At 35.9% G+C, this 22,308-nt stretch overlaps 2 protein-coding genes across 2 annotated transcripts; both read right to left on the bottom strand.

Annotated features, from left to right (window-relative positions):
- Positions 1-1,482: 1,482 nt before the first annotated feature.
- LOC125220021 (AT-hook motif nuclear-localized protein 22) lies at positions 1,483-2,870 on the bottom strand. Its single transcript, XM_048122131.2, has one exon. The coding sequence runs from the start codon at positions 2,566-2,568 to the stop codon at positions 1,735-1,737; it is 834 nt and encodes a 277-aa protein (XP_047978088.2). The 5' UTR covers positions 2,569-2,870; the 3' UTR covers positions 1,483-1,734.
- Positions 2,871-12,464: 9,594 nt separating this feature from the next.
- Positions 12,465-21,604, bottom strand: LOC125221389 (brefeldin A-inhibited guanine nucleotide-exchange protein 2-like). The gene is made up of 11 exons (XM_089061249.1): positions 20,128-21,604; positions 18,066-18,383; positions 17,534-17,879; positions 17,031-17,453; positions 16,657-16,946; positions 16,020-16,293; positions 15,056-15,540; positions 14,612-14,933; positions 14,118-14,478; positions 13,310-13,992; positions 12,465-13,205 (listed from the first exon to the last, which is right to left on the bottom strand). The coding sequence occupies exons 1-11, from the start codon at positions 21,327-21,329 to the stop codon at positions 12,594-12,596; spliced, it is 5,316 nt and encodes a 1,771-aa protein (XP_088917375.1). The 5' UTR covers positions 21,330-21,604; the 3' UTR covers positions 12,465-12,593.
- Positions 21,605-22,308: the final 704 nt, after the last annotated feature.

Genomic DNA, 22,308 nt, shown 5'->3' with positions numbered 1-22,308 from the left:
GCAAATGAAAGGCACACAACTGTTAGATTAGATGTAAAAATGAGAGAGGAGTGTTAATGCATGAACCATTCCTGAATCTAGACACCAAACTGATTGTCTGTAGGTCCTCACCACACTCTCACTTTGCACACAGTTTTGCAGATATATTTAACATCCTATCCACTATCTATAACTACATACTATCACACAAAAGTGATAAAATGGAAACTCTATATATTGTACAAACTCCAAACTTCTCAACACAGTATCAACAAAATGTCAATACAGTGTAAAATTTCAAGATTTTAATGCTAAACACAATGTCAACACAACATCAACCATTGACATTGTGTTGACATTTTCTAATGCTCCAGATCATAGTTTGGAGTTTGTATAGTATATAGAGTTTGCATTTGATTACGTCCCATCACACAAATCATATTTATATAGTTATATTGAAGATTTTATAATATGTTGCAACAGCTTATAATTAACATGTAATATCTTCAAAGATTCTAAGTTGAGAAAGTGTTTGAATAATTGAGCTCATAAGCTAGAGAACCAGGATGGAAGAAATATGAGATTGAAACTACATACTTATATTGAAATACCAAGAGAAAGAGAAAAGATAGATGGGATTGAAACTAATTGTTTTGTAAAAAAGACTGTTACTTAGTATAAATTGTGTGAAAATAAGTTAGGATTGAGGAACTTAGTATTTGAGAGCTTATAAATTGTTGGAACTTATTTTTACAAGCTGTTTAGAAGCTTATTTTGTCAAACACATTTTATCTTTTCATGCCACATTGTTGCAACATGTATGGATGATAGAAAAAGTATGTCTAATTAAACACAAACAAATCCTCATTCAGTACACAATTTCATCATGTATTAATAATAATCATAAACAAATCCTCATTCAGTAATTTCATTTTATTAATACAAATATATATATAGTGTATATACCAGATGAAAGAGTTAGTTTTGCCTCGAAAAAAGCTTGCACGTGTATGCAGTCCTAATAGTCATGCATCTGGTCGGAAATTAATTCACCATATATATACACACACACTTGAAATTGCAGTCAAACAAGAAATTAAGGCAGAAAGTTAAGCCCATACCTCTCTGTTAAGCCAGTTGAAAATTCTTGAAAATTGGAGCTTTTCTTTCACTGCTGTCTCTACGTAGAATGTTCGAAGCCATCAAAAATTGACTGCTTTCAGTTAGAGTAAAAAGAGGATAGAAAAAGGTCGTATAAAATGAGTTCCAAACCAATTATTTTATGCTCATATTTGAAAATAGGAATCTTAAAAGAGACACACTACCAACAAAAAAGGGCACCCAAATTCTCTTGTTTTCCTTCAGCAGGAAGTGATGAGTATATATCATTTTACCACAATCACACTACTACTGCAATTCAGACAACAAAAGGATTGATTTCAGACAACAATCACATACACATATAAACTAGTTACTTAACTAACTCAATCTACAAAATCAATGTTAAAGAAAGAAAAGGCTGGTAGTATTTTTTATGAATGAAAAACCCCAAACAATTCATGAATTTGTACATTCCCCTCTCCAATCAAACCGCAAAGCTGATAAAAATTAATTATCCAGATCACCAACACCATATTTAAAAAAAGATACTAGAAAACAAGAAGAAGATGCTACTCTTAGTTGAAATCACAAAAGTAGATTTAAGAGCTACTGAAAATTAGGGTTTCCTTTTTTTTATTGTTTTTGAGAAAACAATCAAAATGGAGGGCGAGAGTTGCCCCAATAAGCTTCAGCCGGCAACGAATTCATCATATTCTGCTGCATTCCTTGAAACAAATTAGGGTTCTGATCACTCATCATCTGCTGCCCGGCCTCCATCTGCCCGCTGCCCGGCACGGCCTCCTCCTCCTCGAGGGGCAGCCGCTCGTAGGCCGCATTCCCGAAGGAGGCGGCCATGATGACGACGGGGCCGGCGGCCATGAGGGGGCCGACGACGGTGCCGCCGAGGACCTGGCCCTGGCCGCCGGAGATGTAGATGGTGAGGGAGGAGGCGGCGGGCGGCGCCGGCGGGGGGAGGAAGGAGCCGGAGAGGGAGAGGATCTCGAAGCGGCCGTGGAGCGTGACGACGGCGCCGGGGGCGGAGGGCTGCCGGAGGGTGACGTTGGTGACGGTGCCGTTGCCGTTGAGGATGCAGACGCCGCGCTGCCGCCTTGTCGCGAAGGCGGAGACGCTCTCCTGGATGTCGCAGCCGCCGGCGACCTCCATCATGTGGGACCGGAGGGCGTTGGCGCTGTCGCGGGTGATGATGATCGGCGGCTTCGGCTTGTTCTTCGACCCCGCCGGCCTCCCCCGCGGCCGCCGCGTCACCTCGCCGTCGCCGCCGCTGCCTCCTCCTCCGGCGGCGGCGAATTCCTTCTCCTCCGATGTGGGGGTTTGGAGGCCGTAGCTCTCGTCGCGGTCTCGCTTGATTGGGTGGCTGTTGCCGCTCTGCTCGTCGTCGTGGTGGTGCTGGAACTGGTGGTGGTGGAGCTGGAGATCTCCGGCGTGGAAGGGAGGCGGGAGAGGGCGGCCGTGAGCTAGCTGATCCATCACTTATAATCTAGTAATTAATTAGAAGCTTCGAGAAAATGAAGGGGAATTGGAATTGGAATTTGTTATTAGCTAGATTTTAGTTGAGAGGAAATTGAGATTCACCAAGATTTGAGCTGAATCAACCATCCCTTTCCCCACAGCTCTCATGTGTGATACTTCTATTTTTGCTGTTGAGTTATATGAAGAGAGAGAGAGAGAGGGTTGCAATTGGGAAGTTGAAGTTTTTATGTTTGGGGGCTTTAGTTTTAGGAGCTAATTAGTATGGTTTGGGTTAGGGTTAGGTCAGTAGAGAGAGAGAGAGGGGATTGGATCGAAGTGGCTGACGTGGAGTTTGGTAAATAGAAGGCGTGCGCATGGCCGCATGGGCGGTGGGGGGGATGGGGCCCACATCTTCTCAGCTTCACATACAAAAACACATGAAAAAGTCATCAACTCACTAATTACCATACAACTGCAACCTCAAAATCAGGCTGTATTTTTCTCTATACCATGCTCTTGCTCACACAAATTGATGCAGGGGATTGGATTAATTAATAGTTTTAGGGGTAATTTGATTAAGAAATGGAGGAAAAAAAGGAAGGTAGCGTTGAATTAGAAATAATGAGTGATTTGGATTAGGTAGGTGGGTTGTGCAGTCCAACATTAAACAAAGAGATGAATTTGTGGGGTGCCATTGATATAAGACAAGATTATGAAACAATTATTGAGAGAGAGAGAGAGGGGTTTGACCATCAAGAGTTGAAGGGGGAGGAGGGGAAACGCTGTCGTTCTCTAGGTTAATGAAGCAGCCAAAGCAAGGTGGAGAAATGAGGTTACCACAAGGTGAAACTAGTCTACACACACAGAGAAAGAGAGAGAGAGAAGGGCATTAGACATTGTCTGAATTGGACTGAAACCCCAATTTCCCATGACCCACATGTGCTTTCTCTCTCTCCAGTTTTAGATTATTTAGGTCAAAATTTAGGAAACACAACATTTTGTTCATCTCATGGAATCCTTCTTCTACATTCTTCTTTAATTAAAGTGATTCATTCATAATTTTTTTTTAACAATAGTTGTTATACAATAAATTTGAAGGAGTATATTACATAATACAATATGATTGACATTTAATAAAAAATCATATACCCTAATTAAAATAATGAAATCATCGAGATACATAAAATTGTGTGAGATGGAACACAGTGGGACACTGGAGGTTTTATGTGTATCTTGCATTCATATAGCCTTACCCTTACGTAATTGGGTAAAAAAATAAATTGACTTCAAATTTTTAAGATCTTACTTGGTGATTCAAAAAAGTTTATTTGCAATTTCATGAATATTTTTTGTTTAGATTACTCTATACACATAAAAATTGAAGTACTCACAAGTCACCCATATTTTATTCGGTATTTGTTGTTTTTTTTTATGAATATGGGGAATATATAGAGAAATTTGTATACTCCTTTATTAAAACAATATAGGAGTACTAATTTGTGAAATCTAAAGGATATAATTATTGCATGAAATTTGTAGTTGGGTGACACATGACATGCTTACATCAAAATCCGGCGAAAATTTGAGTTCCAATGTGTTTTGCTGATATTGCGCAAATTAATACACTGATGCCAAAATTGCTGAAGGTTACCCTTTAATAATTTTTTTTTATTTAATACCAATATATACTAACTATGTAATGGATTTTGTGAAATTTTTCTAAATTAAAAAATACACTAAATCTCTATAGGTGTACTAGTGCATCTAGTAGTGTATTACCTTCAACTTGGTTTTGTTTCAAAGCTATAAACAAAACACGCATACATGATACATATAGAGAGTGATCTTGGTTCGAATAAAATTCTTCTTAGTTTTAGTATAACTACAAATAAACAGAAAATTATTGGTTTGTAACTATATAATATAATGTGCAATTTTCATAATCTGAAGTACTATTCTTATTAACATACACAGAGCATTGCTAATGTATATTGACAAAATTGTGAGACTAATTTAAATAGGCATCAAAATACCCCTACACATATAATAAAATAAATATATATAACTAAAATAAAAAATGGGGCAAAACCGAAACAATTTCAAAGAGTAAAAGTGGAGGCAGTGATGCAGTAAAATTAAGTAGAGCCAATGAGAATGGGTCAAACAAGGAGTTTGATGTTCGTGTGCACGTGCACGCAGAGGATAACTCATCGCGTATTGGGGTGGCGTCTTTTCCGATTAGAGGAGGTCGTGTTGATGACAGCAAAGAGGGAATATTCTGCTGTAGGTGACTCTCTCTCTCTACTGGTTTTTGTTTTTTTCCATCCAACTTCATTTTCCTCTAATCAGAAAGTGAAATCTTCATTATATTTATTTATTTTATAAAAGCTACTATATGAGATATTTTTCTGTATAAGAAAGATAAAGTACATTTTTTCTTGAGTGGAATTCAAACTTTGAGTTGCCAAAGTTAGTTATAAAAAATTTGGATAGTATCGATCGATCGAAGTGAAAAAACAAATATATTACTAGTAATTACTATTAAAGTATCAGCACCAGAAAGATATTTAATTTATAAAGATTTATTAAATTGCGGCGACAATTAAATAAATGTTTACCGTTAATGGGGTTCCTTTTATGTTGTTTTCATATTTTATTAGATATTGTTACTGAATTATTATTACTTTTTTTTTTTGCGGGACTCGTATCTATTTGGAAACTTTCGTTCTTTTTTTATTTGGGATGTTTCTGTTTTTAAACTTTGCTGATATTATATGGCTCAAGTAGATAAATGGAAATGCCACATGTGAGGCGAGTAGTAGTATTAAATTAAGGCTTTCATTGCCTAAAAATTGGGTTTCTAAATGCAATTAAGTTAATGACTAGTATAGTCCAAAGAAATTTTGATAGCTTTAATTCCCATTTAAATCAAGTATAACGATTTTACATTTTGTTGTATTTTTGTCACCTAAAAACAGTACTATAATGGAAATAACTACAGACCTCTCGAATTTATATACTCCATTGTTTAGTATAGTACTAGTAATTACTTACTGCATTTATTAATGTAGGTTGTTCATTTTGAACATATTATTATTGGAATAAATTAAATGAACAGTAAGTAGCTTAGGTGCTCTCGAGGTACATTTTGATTTAGCAATAAAGCATAACCTTTTACTCCCTTTGTTCCACTATAAGCTTATGACGTCTCTTTTCGGCCGTTGTTTTGCGTTGTTTTGCGAAGATGATAATAAATAGTTAAAGTGGAGAGAAAGTAAAGTAAGAGAATGAATAATATATATAGAAGAGAGCGGTATCTATATTATTCTCTTACTTCATTTACTTTCTCTTCACACTATCATTTTTGCAAAACAACCGCCAAATGAAATGCTTTACTTATAGTGGGACAACACCCAATATGAGAGGATCGACACCTCAAGAATTATAATTTCGATTAACTTTTAACAAAGCATATCAATGTTATAATTACAAAAGGATGATGCTTTTAGTACAAACTAAAAAGTCGTCTTGTTCAATTCTCCAAAACTCTATTTTCTTATTTGGAAGCTTGAAATTACAATATTAAAATTAAAATAAATTAACATATCCAAATCTGGTGCGGAAATTTTGGTTGAATAAGAAATTATCAGAGCTTGTGTTTTATCCGCAATATATATACGTATATCAAATTTAGTGTGAGAACCGTCATAAGCTGAAGAGACCAATATCTTAACCTATCCATCATAAAATAAAGCAAAATGAATAAATAAATTTTTGTGATTGGATAATCATCAATTTTAATATTTAAATTGTTTAATCCGGACAGGCGGGCCCTCATACGTGAAAAACAGACCCACTCTTCGTTTTGAATTTCAGTACGATTAATTTATTTATTATATAGTAGTACTAACGAATAAAGATTATGGTTACATTAAATTATTAATTCATGTGCTATATATAGAATATATACCAATATATTACGTTTTGTTTTATCGAGAAAACTATAAAAAAGTCTGGAGCACTCAACTATTCCCTTTCTCAAATTCTCAAAAACTATAGTGATTAAATTTGACCTAAACTAATAAAGTATAGTTTTATAACAAATTTAAAATCCATCTGCAATTTTTAATCAAAAAGTAAATATCCTATTTTCCCATTTCTCTCTTTTTTTTTCGACGTATACTCCAAAGTGCAGTATTTAATACAAACATAATGCACACGTAATATACAGTAACATGTTGACATATACACCATAATTGTTTTGTTAATTAATTGACTTATCCTTGTCAGCCTATTGGTATAATTATCTATGGATATATACATAAATAATACTGATTAATTATACAAATACACTTCATTTGTCCACGAAAAATACTCTTATTAGTGAACGACTAAAATTCCTAAAATGATAAAGAGATTGAGAAAGAATGGTTGAAGACTTGAAGTATTGTTAGTGAAAAATTGAAAACGGATCAAAGTGAAAAAACATGATTATTTTTTGCGGACATAACAGTATCAAGTAGAAGAGCTAGCTATCTATAGTTCTTTCCATGCTATTGACAGGTTTTTCATTTTGCAGGGCTATATTATTAATTAGACATTGGAAAAAGAAGCTGGGATACATTTGCATAAATAAGTTAGTTCAGCTTGCATTTAATAAAGTTATTGACAAATATCGTGACATGTATTTAATACTTGCATCCCCAGACTGTAGATCTTGCATTTCAAAGCATTTTTACTTAGAAAGCATTTCGACCACACTCTTAATATTTGATTAGTGCATAATGTGATCAAATAAGTTTTTCATTAAAATTGGATGATGTATGTTTTTTAATATCATACTAGTATAACTTTCTTTTTCAAGAAAAAGTGAAAGTGGTCTATTGACTATGTTGGTTGATGTGATTCAAACATTGGTAGAATAAATTGAATGATTGCAATATCTTGTAGTAAAAATTAAATACTACATTTTGCATTTTAAATTAATAGGTATCTTATCCTGTGAATAGTATGAAAAAAGATATAATTCAATCATTCATCACAATCATTTCAAAATTTCTTGTATATGTCATGTTCTAAAATAAGTGATATATAAATGATATATCCCCTTTTCATCAACTTGCACGACGTTTTTTTTGGACAATTTCCCAGGTAGAAATATTGATATTAGATCGAGATTGTTTTGTTCAAAGAATGACATTTTGGCAAACTTGTAGTATGATGTAGGATTGGGTACGAACCCTCTACCTATTCGTGTAATTTCCTTATCTAATAAGTTATGACTAAAAATACACTAACAATAATAAAAATTGAGTTGACTAAAAAAACACTAATAGTAAAAAAATTGAGTTACAACTCAGACTCCACAAACAATCTTAACTCATGAGACGGTATCGATGTATATGAATTACAGTTGGATTTTTGAAAGTTTAAGTTGAGAGATTTAGAAGAAATGACTTTTATGGTGTCTTGGTACGTACTTGGTTCAAGGATTGGTGCCCGGAATTCTCCTTAACCGGGTCTCTTGATTGACAGTTTGGATGAAACTTTGTGGCTATAAAAGAAACAAAGAGTATTTCTTTTTGAGTAGTATTTGTTTAAGTAGGTGTGTGTCTGTTGGCTGGGTCTTGTAATAGAGTAGTTGGGTTTTTTTGGTTTGTTTTGCTCGTTATTACGCTCACCTAGTTTTATGGCTCGAGCCTTGGACCTTGCCCTGTATTATCTAAAAAAACAAAGAGTTTGAAACATGGTGCAGAAAAAGACGATTAATTTAGAATAAAGAAAGTATGGCCCTTGTGAGACAAGCTTGATTAATGCTTATCTTAATCAACTCTTTAATCATATATTAATCTAATGGATTCCAACTATCCCCCATCAAACAACTGGCTGAAGCTAGCTAATCTAATCTAATATAATTATTTAATTAATTAATTAGTGTGGACCACTTCAAATTAGACGACACTATTACTTTCATGTGATGTGCACCTAAAGTTTGGAATCTATATCAGTCTTGCATGTTCTCTTCTCGAGAAACTACACCATTTTTTACATGTATTATTAATCTTCCTTTTGATCCAAAACATACGTATTTGACATATAAATAAATACATATCTCTCTTAATTAAATAAATGTGTGATACTGAGTGCAATAAATTTTTCGGGAGCTGCTTTTGGAGTTGAAAATTTGATTTAGTTTATGGAGGGAAGACCAATCCCTAGGGTTTCAAGTTGGGTGAACCGATTATATGTGAATTCAAAGAAACTCTAGTTTCTTGAAAATTAACTTTTATTCTATCATTTTCAGAGGTAAGAATATATAAGAAGGGACGCTGGTGCAAAGGCATGAATTAACCAAGACACATCCCAAGAAGAGGAATTTTGATGATATGTAGGTATGGGAATACATACACTAAGGAAAGCTTAACAGATTTGATGGGTGCTAGTAATACCAACAAGAAACATCTTGGAAATACATGTGTTGGTATGTGGGAACAACCATCAGTTTATGAGCCAAGTCATTATATATTCAATACTATATCCGTATTTCAAAAATAGAAACTTTTGGAACAACAAGAGTTCTTATGCACAATTGGTAAAGTAAGAGAGAAAAAAAAAAGTGATTGAAGTATGGTTAGTGGAGAATGAGTACACCTCAATAGAGAGAAAAAATTATCTTTAATAGAAAGTTCTTAATTTAAGGGATGAACCAAAATGAAATTGTCTCAATTTTAAAAAGACGCATATAGTAGCTTGGAAAAATAATTTTCCCACTATTTATGAGGTCCAAACCCTAAATGAGAAGGAAATATATAAAAGTGAAAATAAGAAATTAAAATTCTAAGATAACATAAAATTCAGAAAACGTTAAAATGATATTTTTGCCCCTCAAAACGATCTCTAATGGTCAAAATCCATTATACATCAACACTTCTCCATTGGAATTCGAGTTTGACTTCTCAGCATGTTTCGCAAGCTTGTGGGAATTTCAAGTCACTCCGAGATAATGACTTTTGAGCTTCGGACGGTTGGAATGGCATCATTAAGATTAATTAATTAGCAAATTGCGGATGAAAATGAGAATATTTTAGAGGCTTAACCACAGCCGACCAAAGTTGAGGTCACCACGTGAAGACATAAACTCTCTCTCTCCACCTGCTTTCTTCAGCAGCCTGCTTTCTCATTTACAGATGTTAATGGTGTGTCGATATTCTTCCATTATTATGTCAACGCTTTCTTGTTGGATCGGATAATTATACATATATAGGCTTATTGATTGTGTGTAACAATAAATTAAGATGTTGAATTTCAGTTTTTCTTTCAAACCAAAAAAAATACTAGTATGAAATAAATAAATCAATCAATTCACCACAGTTTGATTTGCGATACATATATAGTGCAACAAAATTAATGAGAGTAAAAAATCGACACTAATGATTTATTAATCACTCTGGATGTGATTTAATTAAGATCATGATGTATCAGCTAATTAACTTTCCAAATTAATTCATATAGATTTCAGTAAAGCTCCATTTCATGTCATCTTCTAATTTAGTTTTTCGACATGTTTGTGTTTTAATTACTAACATCATCTATATATACATAGGGTGTACTGATAAATGTATGTTAATGAAAGGCTTTCTAATCCTTTACTATTAATATTTATATTTTCGGTTTTAAAAAAAATATTATGCTTCTCATTCATGCCCTCTATTTAACGAAGCTTACCACAAAAGATAATTTAATCATGATTAAATAAAAAGAAATGAGATTCCAACATATATGGAAGAGCTTATAGTACAATTTAAATATGTGGTAGAATTTATAATTACGATAACTGGGGATGGATTAAATTAAATCATAGGACGATTTTTTTTGTAAATATGATTGAAGACAAGAACTTTTATATCTGAATAAAATAATAGATAGTCAATCTTGGAACTTGTTAAACTTTTCCAACATATGAAGTTTAATCATTTCTTTCTTTTTTTTTCGCAACATTCTTAAAGTTGTCAAGTTGTTGAAATCTTTGTGTCTTGTAAAGTTGTGAGATTTTGAAGGGCATGGCAAATGACAGGAGTTATTTAATAATTGTCGTGAAAAAAATATTTATCATTGAATAAAAAGAAAGCAAAATGATTGCGGTAAACATGACTATCATCAACATTATAATTCAGTCATTCGCTACTACAAACATGGTGTGTTATGAGATCAAACCGAAGATATTAACATCGTTAATTTTTAAATCGTTCTATTTAGTTTCATTCCTTTTTAATTAGCTATTAAAGAAAGTATCTATCCAAACTATGTTCTCCCTTCAAAGTAAAATATTAATTGACAGATACAAAGATAATTTTATTCATGCGTTGATGTGAACTTGAAATGAATTAAAAATAAATAAATGGTAATTAATTTTATTTTTAGAATTCAGGATCAGGATTTAGGGTTTTGCCCCGACATAAGCTGGAAAACGACTTAGATGTGTCTTGTGATAATAAAAACAGCAAAACCCTGATTCTCATGCTGCTGGATCTTGTACTTAATTAATTTATTCTTATTTTTAAGAAATGGTAATAAGAGACTGGTGTGTGGAAAAGTTTTGAGCTATTTATTTAAAATAATGACTTAATTAATTAAAGTACGCCACGGATTATGATGAATGGAAGTGTACAGGAAAAAGCAAGCAACAAACATCTCTAGCAGATTTTTATGTCTCTTAATTAATCAACACAACCATTAACACGTAATAACCCGAATTAATTAATTAACATTAATTCCCTTTCCGATTATTAGTTAAGTACATAGCTTAATTGATTCAATTCATGAATTGTACAACAAATGCGAATGATCAAGACACTAAATTGCTAAAACAACATTGAATGTTTGTTAATTGGACCATTTACTAGTCTTTTATGATTATGTAAGGACAATATAATAAAATATGGAGTAGTATAAATTATACTAGTACTTTGAAAATATTGAAAAGACTACTTCCTTAGGACATGCGAGAGAGTTTGAATTGTAATTTTGTCAACACTGGCCCCTATAAACGTGCTCATGAAAACAAATTAAGGAGTTGAATTCCAAAAATATGAAGATGATGAAACTGTATAACTGTAAATTTCTATCTTATTGCGAGAAGTTTTTTTTTCTACTTGTTTTGAAAAAATAATATTCCAATAGTAGTTAAGTACGAGATAAAATAATAAAATAAAAGAGAATAATGCAGAGACTAGTCTTTTTTATATTATTCTCTTTTTTATTTTATTTTATTTCAATTTCAACTAGTAAATATATATTTTTTTAAACGAGTGAAAAAAAAAGCGCCTCGCTTAGCAAGGGTAAGGGACTTTTATATTGTGGTGGGCTAATAAAAACTTGCAAAAAGAAGTACTAATAGGATGTTATAATGATGACGGAAAAAAATTTATTCTAATTATGAGTAATTGGAATGAATTAAAAAAAAAATGTGGATATCTTGAATAAGACGAAGGATATACTCATATACTACTTACTAAATAAGGAAAGAAAAACATTACAGTATGTTTTTTCTCGGTGATTCATATTAATGGCCAAATTGGTTTTTATAGCCTTGTAATTCTCATATAAGAAAAAATTGAGACATATATACAATAATAAAAAAAAATGTACGAAAGATAAAATAAAAAAGAATTATTAGGGCTTCATAAGCCTTTTCGAGGGTTGGTTTTGCTCATGCTGAAATACTACCAATCCCTCTTCCACTTTTACCATCATTTTATAAGCCCAATATATATTACGGTCATATAAGTTCATGTTTTCTTCTTTTTTGAGTTAATTATGTTAATTTTTCTTTGTCTTCTGGAAAACCATTGCTCTAAAAATGGTGCACCACATAACCCAAATCCAACCGATGCGTTCTCAAAAGATCAGGGCAATAGCAAACCAATATCAACTTTAATGTAATTAATAAACTCTACATGCCTATACTTGTAAAACAATTTTTGTGAGGAAATGAAAAACTCATAAATATCATACATCTGAAAGAAAAAGGTGTGGTTCAGAGGTCAACAAGAACGTAGGAGGATTGGACCTACTGATGAGTGGAGCATATCACTCAGGGCGAGTTGGACCTCGTTTGAACCGTGTTCACAACCTATCAAGCTCGAAAGCAGGGGATAGAAGCAAGACAAGTTCTTCTGGAATGAAGAATCTCCTAATGTACTTATAGCCTGTAGAGTAGCAACAATGAGAGGTGCTCGTGCAGCCAGTTCTCTTCGTCTTCCAGATCCTAGAGGTATCGTCCAGTGTGTTCGTCTGTCGAGAGATGAGTCAGGAAGATGTCCCGAGCAGGCAACAACAATGTAGAACTGCAAGACTTCTTGGCAGAGGTTGACAAGATAAGACTCCACTTCTGACTCCTCGTAACTAGGAGGTTTATCGAGTGCAAGATTCTGCAGAAATGTGAGGCAAATCTGGTAAGATTCGTTCTCGAGGCGAAGTAGAGGAGGATCCTGCATTTGCGTCATGGACCCAAGTTCCTGGAGCTTTTGACGTAGCCCTCCATTGCTATTTATCTTGTGTGCATGAATTGCCACAGCATGCACCGCATCGAAAAGGATGACAGTGTTTTTAACTGATAATTGAGCTCTGTACATATTGTAGATCTCCACTATTGCCTGCCATATTCGATGCAAGAATTATTGTCAGACTTCATAAATACTAAGAATTAAACTAGAACACTATTGCCTGCCATATTCGATGCAAGAATGATAGTACCTACCTGTATTAGTAAAAGTTGAATTGCAGCTCGGCACTTGATATCGGATATAGCTGTATACAGACGACGACTCCTGGAGTTATTATCTGAACCATCATTGGAGGAGACTGCCCCGGCAGATTCATCACGACTGCTCTCATTCACATCATCTCCTTGGGCCACTGTTTTGCTATTGTCATCAAGGATAAAGGAGAAATCAGGGCGTGTTTCGCTCGCTGCTTCTTTGAGAGATGAAACCACATCCAACCACTTGTCTTCAGAGAACATCTCCCCAGCATTGCTCATTAGGCGAACAAATGCAGCAATACCAATACCAGCAAGGCTTTGATGAGGACGCTTGATAAAACTGACTAGTAGCGTCAGCACCTTCTTCAGAAGGGGATTGACTGTATCATAGAAATTAACAAAAAGATCTACAACTAATTGCAGAGCCAATGTGCACGTCTCATACAGCCATGAATCTTGATCGAGTTCCATGTCACCATTGTCTATATGCCCAGACTCATCAGTGGATGGATCAATAGCACGCCGAGCGCCATCAAATATTCTAAACAGGACAGATTCAAACACCTTCTCCCACAAGGCTAGGGAGAAGTGTTGCCCATAGTTACGCAAAGTATCAAATAGTAATTGTACGGCACTCTTCCTGATTTCAGGCCTTGGGTCAAAGCTCAGTTCAGATAAACCTGGGGAGGGAGAGAGATAATTTATTTGACTTGAATTAATCATATTCAGCATATGTAGGGGCAAAAAGAGTCTTTTGGGGGGAATCCAGCTTCAAATATACTTATAAAAAATAACATTTCTTTACCTGCCAACAAAGGAAACCATAAATAGAGATGGTCCACCCTATTTGCAGGTTCCCCATTGTCACCTTTTCTTTCTTTACCAATTTGAGGTGAAGATGGAGAAGCCACTTCAGCAGCTTCCTTCCCTAGATTTCCTTCAGCAAGTTTTTCGGCACAATACCGAAGGAAACCAATGGCATTAAGACTAATTTCTTTGTTGAATCTAGTATTGGTGAACGCAATTAAACAATTTACACAGTCCGTAAAAGTAGTAGATTCAGTTTCAGTGATATATGGGAAATAATCACGAACAATCTTCTCAATTATTTCGAATGAGAGGAGGACAATGTTCTTATGATCATCATAAGCAGCTGTTGTGAAGACCTGCAATTAAGAATGTAATTAGAGGGTTAAATATAAAATTTATCACCATAAGCTTCACAAAGAATTAATTTTCCCAAGGCAATAATAATTAAAAGGGTCGAGCACTACATCATCCATGTTAAAGATTCCTTACCATGAACATGCTCTTCCATCCCGATTTGACATTATTCACTCGGGATAACACCATCTGAGAAACACATCTGATAATCAATTCTCGGATTTCAACAGCACTACTCTTGCGCATTACAATTACAAAAGGCTTCATGAACTCATTCTGAAAGTTATAGTTAGCCAATTCTTCTCTTTCCAAGAATTTCATTGATAACTGGCGCAAAGAGTCCATCGCAAATATTGCAATAGAAAGGTTTTCTGAACAGCCAATGGTCACAAAAAAATCAGAGAGTACTTGCCAAATCTTTGACCATACAAGCCTAATGCGATTCATGTTGTAGTGCCTGTTAAGAGGGGGAGAAGTCAGTTGCATGGCCAAAGAAGCAAAAAATGGTAAAAATAATTGAATGGAGTTTTTCCACGGTGAACAGGGAAAGAATAAAAGATCAAGTGACAATTAACTTACGCAATCTCAACAATCTTAGTGAGGCTGAAAACCCGGGGATCAGATGTAGATCGTAGTTCATCCATAGATACCTTGCAGAGAGCCTTGACAAAATCAACTATCGCCTCACTATTCAGTTTTTGGCTCCGTATGAATATGCGGTTAACATCGCCAACTTGCTCCAACATGTTTAAGTTAGAGACCAAGTTGTTCATCTGTTCAGATGTTATTCCAGCAGCAACTTTACCACCTATACCAGCACTATCATATGAACCCCTCCTCATTGCAGAAGCTGCATTCTGAATCTTCGCCGCTCCCTTCTTTTTTAAAACAGGAAGATTGTTTGATCTGCCTTGTTCATTAAGCTGGATTGCAAAGAAAGCAGCATCCGGTGGTGCACCTTCACCCAGTAGGTGCAGATGCTCAAACCGTGAAACGCATGTTAATATATGTTCCCAGCCTTCCTGTAAATAGTTCCCATCCTCATCTGCTATGGTGACTATAACCTGTTACAACAAGTACACAGATGGACTGGAGTAGTCAGAAAATCTTGAAAATTGGTGAACAGGAGTAACAAGCTTTAATCATTTCACTTTGATTTAGCAGCCCTGAAAAGATTTTAGGAGCATCACATTCTATAATCCCCCAAATAATATGCAGCTAACCAAATCAGACTATATTTAAGAATCTCTTTTTCGAAAAAAAAGGGACGACAAAGGACGTGGGGCTTAAATACACTACCAACTTCTATCCCATGTAAGGTGTAACCATGAATAATGAAACTACACAATACCAATAACCCCAAAAAATAAATGAATCAATAAAGAGAGACACAAGAATTCTAATACAGAGTATTTAACAAGAAAGGAAAGGCTAGAGATACACAGAACAAAAAACACTTCAAAACATAAAAAGAATGGGAAGGCTTTACTCGTACCATTATAAGATAAATCATACAGAGCAAGCACAAGGAACTAATATTTACCTTGATTGCATCAATATTTTTCTTTTTGATATCTGCAGGTGAGTGGAGTGAAGTAAACTTGGCTAATGATGTCAAAAAAGCATCTCTATGAGTTTTCATGGACATTCCTGCAGTGACATGGATTGCATTACGAAAGCCCTCTAAGCAGAGAGCTATCACAATTTCATCATCACTTTGGTCAAGAGGAACACTGAAGGCAGCCAATATTGGAGCCCAACATGCTTCAATCATGAACTTGAGGACCACCGTATCTATGGCAGGATAGTAAATTGACCTACAATTTCCCAACAACATGAAGATCAAAACTAGATCAAGTTTTCCAGAGAATGCTAAAAACCATCATTTCTCCTAACAAGAAGAAAAATATTTATGAAGCCCTGCTTCTTTAACTGACAAAACCTTTAAAGCTTCATCATTCATCAGGTCCTCATGCATTCCTAATTTACCCATCTTATGTGTGTTCATATATGTCACATCAAAAAAAAATTAGACAGGAGATTTTATGGCTAAAACCTTTTTAAGGATAATGAGGACCATGACCAATAAAGTAGAGTTGCTTGGGGGGAGCTTATTACAGGCCCAAGGACTACTCCTAGATTCCTAGCCATTATGCAGAAGATTTCAAAATCAAGCTTACTCTGACTTGCGAGCTTTTTCTTTGAACTGTTCCTGCATGTGTCTCATGAGGTCATCACTGGTCTCCATACTGTCTTCCCCACGCTTACGTATCACAATGTTTAGTATGCTATCCAAACCTAAAACACTGTTTGAGTTCACAGACTGCTTCTGTTGGACAGACAAATTATCTTCTTTCATTTTGATCTCACTTCTAGATATCCGTTCATACAATGATCTCAAGTACTCCTCCGGTAGATCTTTTCCATCATCAATCCCACGATTGTTCCTTATAAAATCCTCAGCTGACATCTGGATACAAAATTTAAAACTTAGCAATTGTCAAGAACTGAGAATCTTTAACAGGATCCATCAACCATCAGTTTACAATTTTACCTTGTTCTTGACCATAGGGTTGTGTGCATCAGTGTTCAGTAGTATAACAGAGTATGCAAGCACATAAGCTGTATCAGCACTTGTAAAGGTCTTTGGATTACATTTGCAGTACTGTTCAGCAAACTTTTCCATGATCCGGTCAATCTTTTGTGCCTCGCCAGGCAACCGAAAGCCCTGTAGGAAGACCCTGATTGCCTCATCAAACTCCATCCCTTGGAATTCAAATGAATTCACATAAGCATGCATTACTTTCAATGACATATCTTCCCTTTCACCCAAATAGTCACCAATCAGAGTTTTATCCAAACCATTGGCATTTTTAAGGAAAGCTGCTATCTCTTCTGCGGAGTTCCCCACCTTATTTGCATTTATCAGGAACTCAATACCTTTCTTGGGTTTGCGATTAAAAAGAGAGATGCCTTCCTGCCACATAATCATTATTTCACAGACTGATAAAAGAAATATTAACCACATTAATCAAACTAAGTTAACCTAAATTGTACCTGAAGTTCAAGTTTATAGGCACGGCGCTGCTCCAGAGTTGAAACATCAGAAACTTCACTGGAAGCTTCACCCTGTGCATCCGATCCTTCTGTTGGCTCATCTATATTGCCATTTGTGTGAGGGGGACTCCCAGAATCAGGTACATTATCTGCAGCATCTAGTTTCTTTGACGACTGAATATCTGGAATTCTCAATTGCTTGTTCATCCAGTTACCCATGCATTTTAGGATAGCAACTAAGCACTTCATAGCTTCTAGTTTCATACTAGCATCTTGCGGGGGCTGGAGTGTACTTGAAACACCAGGTGGAACACCCTGAGCAGTTTTAAGTAGTCCATTGACCATTCTGGAATAGAAAATGAAATGACAAAAGAAACAAGAGACAATAAGATTGTTTGAATTTTAGCAATGACATATTTTTCATGCATAACTTAGAAGCCCAGCAGTTATTTGACAAAAGATTAAAAGGTATTGACTCAAAAATATCAGATATAAGTTGGGCAAAAAGTACACAGAGAGGACAAGTCCTTACCTCTCGAATATATTGGAAGCATTAACATCACAGTCATAATTGAGGAATATGTCTATCAAGATCTGTGAATCTACACACAGCTTCTCCAGAAAGTGAAGGACTGTCACCTTCTGCTGAAAATTGGGTTGCACAACATTTTCTAACACTCGAAGGACTATCATAGGAAAAAATACCCCAATTTCTGCTTTCAATCCAGCTCTAAAACGCGACACCAGGCTCATAAATATGGAGCATGAGAGCTGGAACACGATCATATGAGTTGAAGCACTGTTCTTCAAAAGTGACAAACACAAGTACTGCTTTATAGCATCTAAAAATCTGTTTAAGAAATAACTGTAATTAGCGATGCTTTGCATTCAAACTGAGAAAGATAGAAGAGCTATAAAATAAAAAGGGAGAGTGCTCAAACATCTTATACAAAGACTAAAGACAATAATCAACTCGAAGAACAGGAACACAGATATATATATTCGAACTGGGAATTAACAAATCGGCAAGGAAGAAATCAGCTGTTGGAAAACTAGAAAACCGGAAAAAATTTGAAACAAACAGCAGAAGAACTGCGAGAGAGTTCAGAACTGGTACATGAACTATATATCATGACCATGCTAATTATACCAGCAGAATCTAACTCAAAGAAAACTAACATAGTTTTGAGCTAGCATCAAAGTTCAAACTCGACAATTCTGCTTGAGGAGCTTAGTATAGGTGCTGATAAGACAATAGCATGGGGACAGTGGCAGAAGTTTTAAATTGGGGGTGCGAATTATACGAACATAAATATATAAGTAGTATATAAAAAATACTAAATCTTAAAACACAATTTAAGAAATAATGGAATGCAAAACGTGATAAAAAAAACTCTAAAACCCCTAATCCTTTCCTATATGCTAGTACAAAAGCAGAAGAAAAAGGCTTCTAACGGTAGCTACAAAATATAATAAAGAAACTAAAATACCCATACTCCTATGGGAGAAACAAAAACTGCATAAGTGGGAGTCGAACTCAGGGCTCCCAGTTACAAAAACAAGCCCATTACCACTAGACCACCGCTTCGCTTAATAATTTCTATAACAATATATCATTAAGTGGGAGCATTTTGGGGGTACACCCGTACCCCTTTGTTCCCACTTGGATCCGCCAGTGCATGGGGACAACAGACCCATTACCATTAGGAGTCAATTAGTGACTTGTATAATCAGCATTCAATTAAAGTGTCGCATTATGACTTTGTTCACTTTTAGTTTCAGGACAGAGAACCTGAACTAGGGTATGTCAAATCTAAAACAACTTATGCAGAAAACATATACTACATGGCAAACCATTTACTATTGCAATATAACAAAATGAACATAAAATGCTTGCTTGACAGCAAACACTGCATGTTTCAACGAGCAAAAAGTAATCAACTAGTCACTCGCACTGATTTTACCCTTCCCAGTTATCAAAGGAAGGATATATCATCCTACGATCTTCTTAACCTACATTCCAATTCTATTACAATTTGAAGAAAAGTATCACCTAGAAGATAAACGGGACTGGAAATAAGATGAGCCTCTAATGACATGGGAATAAATTAGTACTCCACTATCATTTGGGTCAATTAGTTGTTTGTTCATAAATTCCCAATTGAAAATTACCTGCGCTAACTCCATAAGAAAATTCCCATCTAGTCATTTAGAGAAAGTTTAAGTTCTCATGACTGTATAAGAATACTCCAATTTAAGGAAACCCTTCTGATATAAAAAGAGTGTGAGGTTATCCTAGCTACCAACACCATATCACCTTAGTTTCTATACTTCAGAAGATGCAGTCCCGGCACAAAGAAAATCCATATCTTATCTTAATGCTAAATGCACGGTAAATAGTCTAATATAGTGTAATTATCTTAATGCTAAATGCATGGTATATACTCTAATATAGTGTAATACAGCATCTCTAGTGTTCAACAACTAACCTTATAAGCCGGATATTCATGCTTAGGCATCATAGCTATGCAAATATATAAATTAAGTATTGTAAAACAAAATAATTTGGACGAAACAATGCCACAATCAAATACCTTTCACTAGTCCTAAATACTGCCCCAGCATTTTCCAGTAAAAGTTTGAGCAATTCCAATGCCACTATCTTCCCCTTCATTGCTTGGGGATCAGCAACGGCATCCTTGGGTGGAGTCTTCATGGAGAGCTTACACAAAGCCCGGAAAACCAAAAAAGCATCCCTCCTCAACTTGTTTCCAATCTGCACCTCCAAATCATCATCCCTTTCTCCCTCACCGTCTGCTAACTCTCCTTTCCTACCCTCTAATGCCGTCTTATACATGCTGATCTCCCAATACTTAGCGTCAAGCATATCCTTATCCGTTGAGTCCAACAAATCTGCTGGATTTGTGCCCTCCACAGTTGAGGTCTTCGTCTCAAATGCCCCGTCATGGGCCCCAGCCCCTGATCCCGTGACACCACTGGGCGTACCAGGGCTGAAAACCCCATCTATATCCTGCATTATCTTAGTAATAAAACTCTGAACGAAAATCATGGAACCATCCACATCCGCCTTCTCTGCTGGCTCCACAAGCTCTGCTACCACAATAGGCTGCAATGGCACCGTAGAAGAATCGGCCTCCATTCTCCTAAACACAATAACTAGCATCTGAACCAACGATGCCTTGGCTGTCGTCTGATTCACCCCATTCTTACTATTCAAATATATGTCATAGCAAGTCCTCACCACTTGCAGCAGACAATCACCGTGCAGTCGCAGCGCAACCGACGTAACCGCTGAAAGAAGCGACTTGATCACCAACAACTCCGCATTCTCGTCCCCCAATTCGTGGCACTTGCAAGCGGAGTCGATCAATTTCGAGAGCAACTTCGCCTCCGCGCCACCGCTGGGGTCCGCTTCGCCGTGTAAGTAGCCGTGGGCGATCAATTTCTGGACCGCATCAAGAGCAGGCTCCGCAACTTTGAGGTAGTTGGTGGATAGTGCGTTGATGAGTGGGCTGAGAACGATCTCGGAATCGTACAGGGAAAGATCTAGGAGGACGCCCGGCAGCAAAGACGCGTCGGAATCGGATTGCGCCGACGGAGACGTAGGCGGCGACGCGGCGGTAGGGTTCCGATTGGGTGAGGTGAGGTGCTCGATAACGGATTTGCACTCGGACCCGAGCTTGGAATGCTTGCGCCACGAAGCATTCTTCTGGATCTTATCGAGCGCGGGGATCAGGATTTGGTTTAAGCGGGAATCAGCTTCCGAAGAAGCCATTCCCGAACTAGAAGATGAAGGCGGAAGGATTGAATTATGCGTCGGAAATTGACGCGGCGGAGTCACTGGCTGATCTGAGCTTCCAGTTTGTCGGAGGCGGAGGCGCAGTGACTGATCTAGAGAGGTAAACTGAGAAAACGAGAGGAGAGCGGAGCTCTGCGGTGGTTGTGGTGGTGGTGGTGGTGGTCAGGTGAATGGATTTGATTTGGGAGTGTGAAGCTTACGACGACGTCGGAAATGACGATAATGCCCTATGCAGTTTTGTTAAATTTAATTTGGAAATGTGACTATAGTTTTTAGTACTTCTCCATGAATAAATAAATCTGGTTATATAAGCATCAGAGTATATGTTGAAATTAGAAATTAATTGATTGGTTTTGATTTCTTTATATCGTTTTATTAATTTTATTTAGAAAATCCATGACGAATATGGGTGTGATCTGAAATTTAGAGTCTACCCCCCTATGGCTTTTAATTTAGAAATGATCGAGAATAAATTTTCCGGCGTATTAAAAGTAGGAATAATTTATGTTTGACGCTTTCACTATTTTAAACACTAATGTTGGTACTTTAAAAGTACATTTTATCAATTTACAAATATCGAAATTTATAAGAATTGCTTGGAGAGTCGGACAATTTTTTTAAGAATTCACTACAATATGGAGACGAAAATGTGGTATTCATCAGTTGGCTACTGATTATATCACTATAATCTCAGATGCCATTACTGATTTAAATTATTTAAAACATAACACTACTATATAAAAATAACAATCATCATTAATACACGTATGTCTGTCATATTATATTTACCAGTAACAAAAGCTGATTTAATATAGTATTCAGATATTGGCATGAAAAGACAGAAAAAAAAGTACTCCTTCTCCATGTTTGATATTTAAACCTTTTGGAAGGCCAAATTTTTTATTGGGCTTTATCAAGACTGCATTTGTGTGTATACCGGCTCACTTAGAAAGGC

Source organism: Salvia hispanica, chromosome 1, assembly GCF_029641045.1.
Source record: "Salvia hispanica isolate PSC_SH4W2 chromosome 1, Shi_PSC_v1, whole genome shotgun sequence".
Lineage (NCBI taxonomy): Eukaryota > Viridiplantae > Streptophyta > Magnoliopsida > Lamiales > Lamiaceae > Salvia > Salvia hispanica.
Note: the sequence above shows the minus strand (reverse complement) of the source record. Positions and strands in the feature narration are given on the sequence as shown.

Excerpts from the sequence above, each read along its gene's own strand:
- LOC125220021 (XM_048122131.2), bottom strand. The coding sequence starts at position 2,568 with ATGGATCAGCTAGCTCACGGCCGCCCTCTCCCGCCTCCCTTCCACGCC.
- LOC125221389 (XM_089061249.1), bottom strand. The coding sequence starts at position 21,329 with ATGGCTTCTTCGGAAGCTGATTCCCGCTTAAACCAAATCCTGATCCCC. Across the intron at positions 17,454-17,533 it reads CCTATAAACTTGAACTTCAG|GAAGGCATCTCTCTTTTTAA; the intron begins GTACAATTTAGG and ends ATTATGTGGCAG. Across the intron at positions 14,479-14,611 it reads GATGGAAGAGCATGTTCATG|GTCTTCACAACAGCTGCTTA; the intron begins GTAAGGAATCTT and ends TCTTAATTGCAG.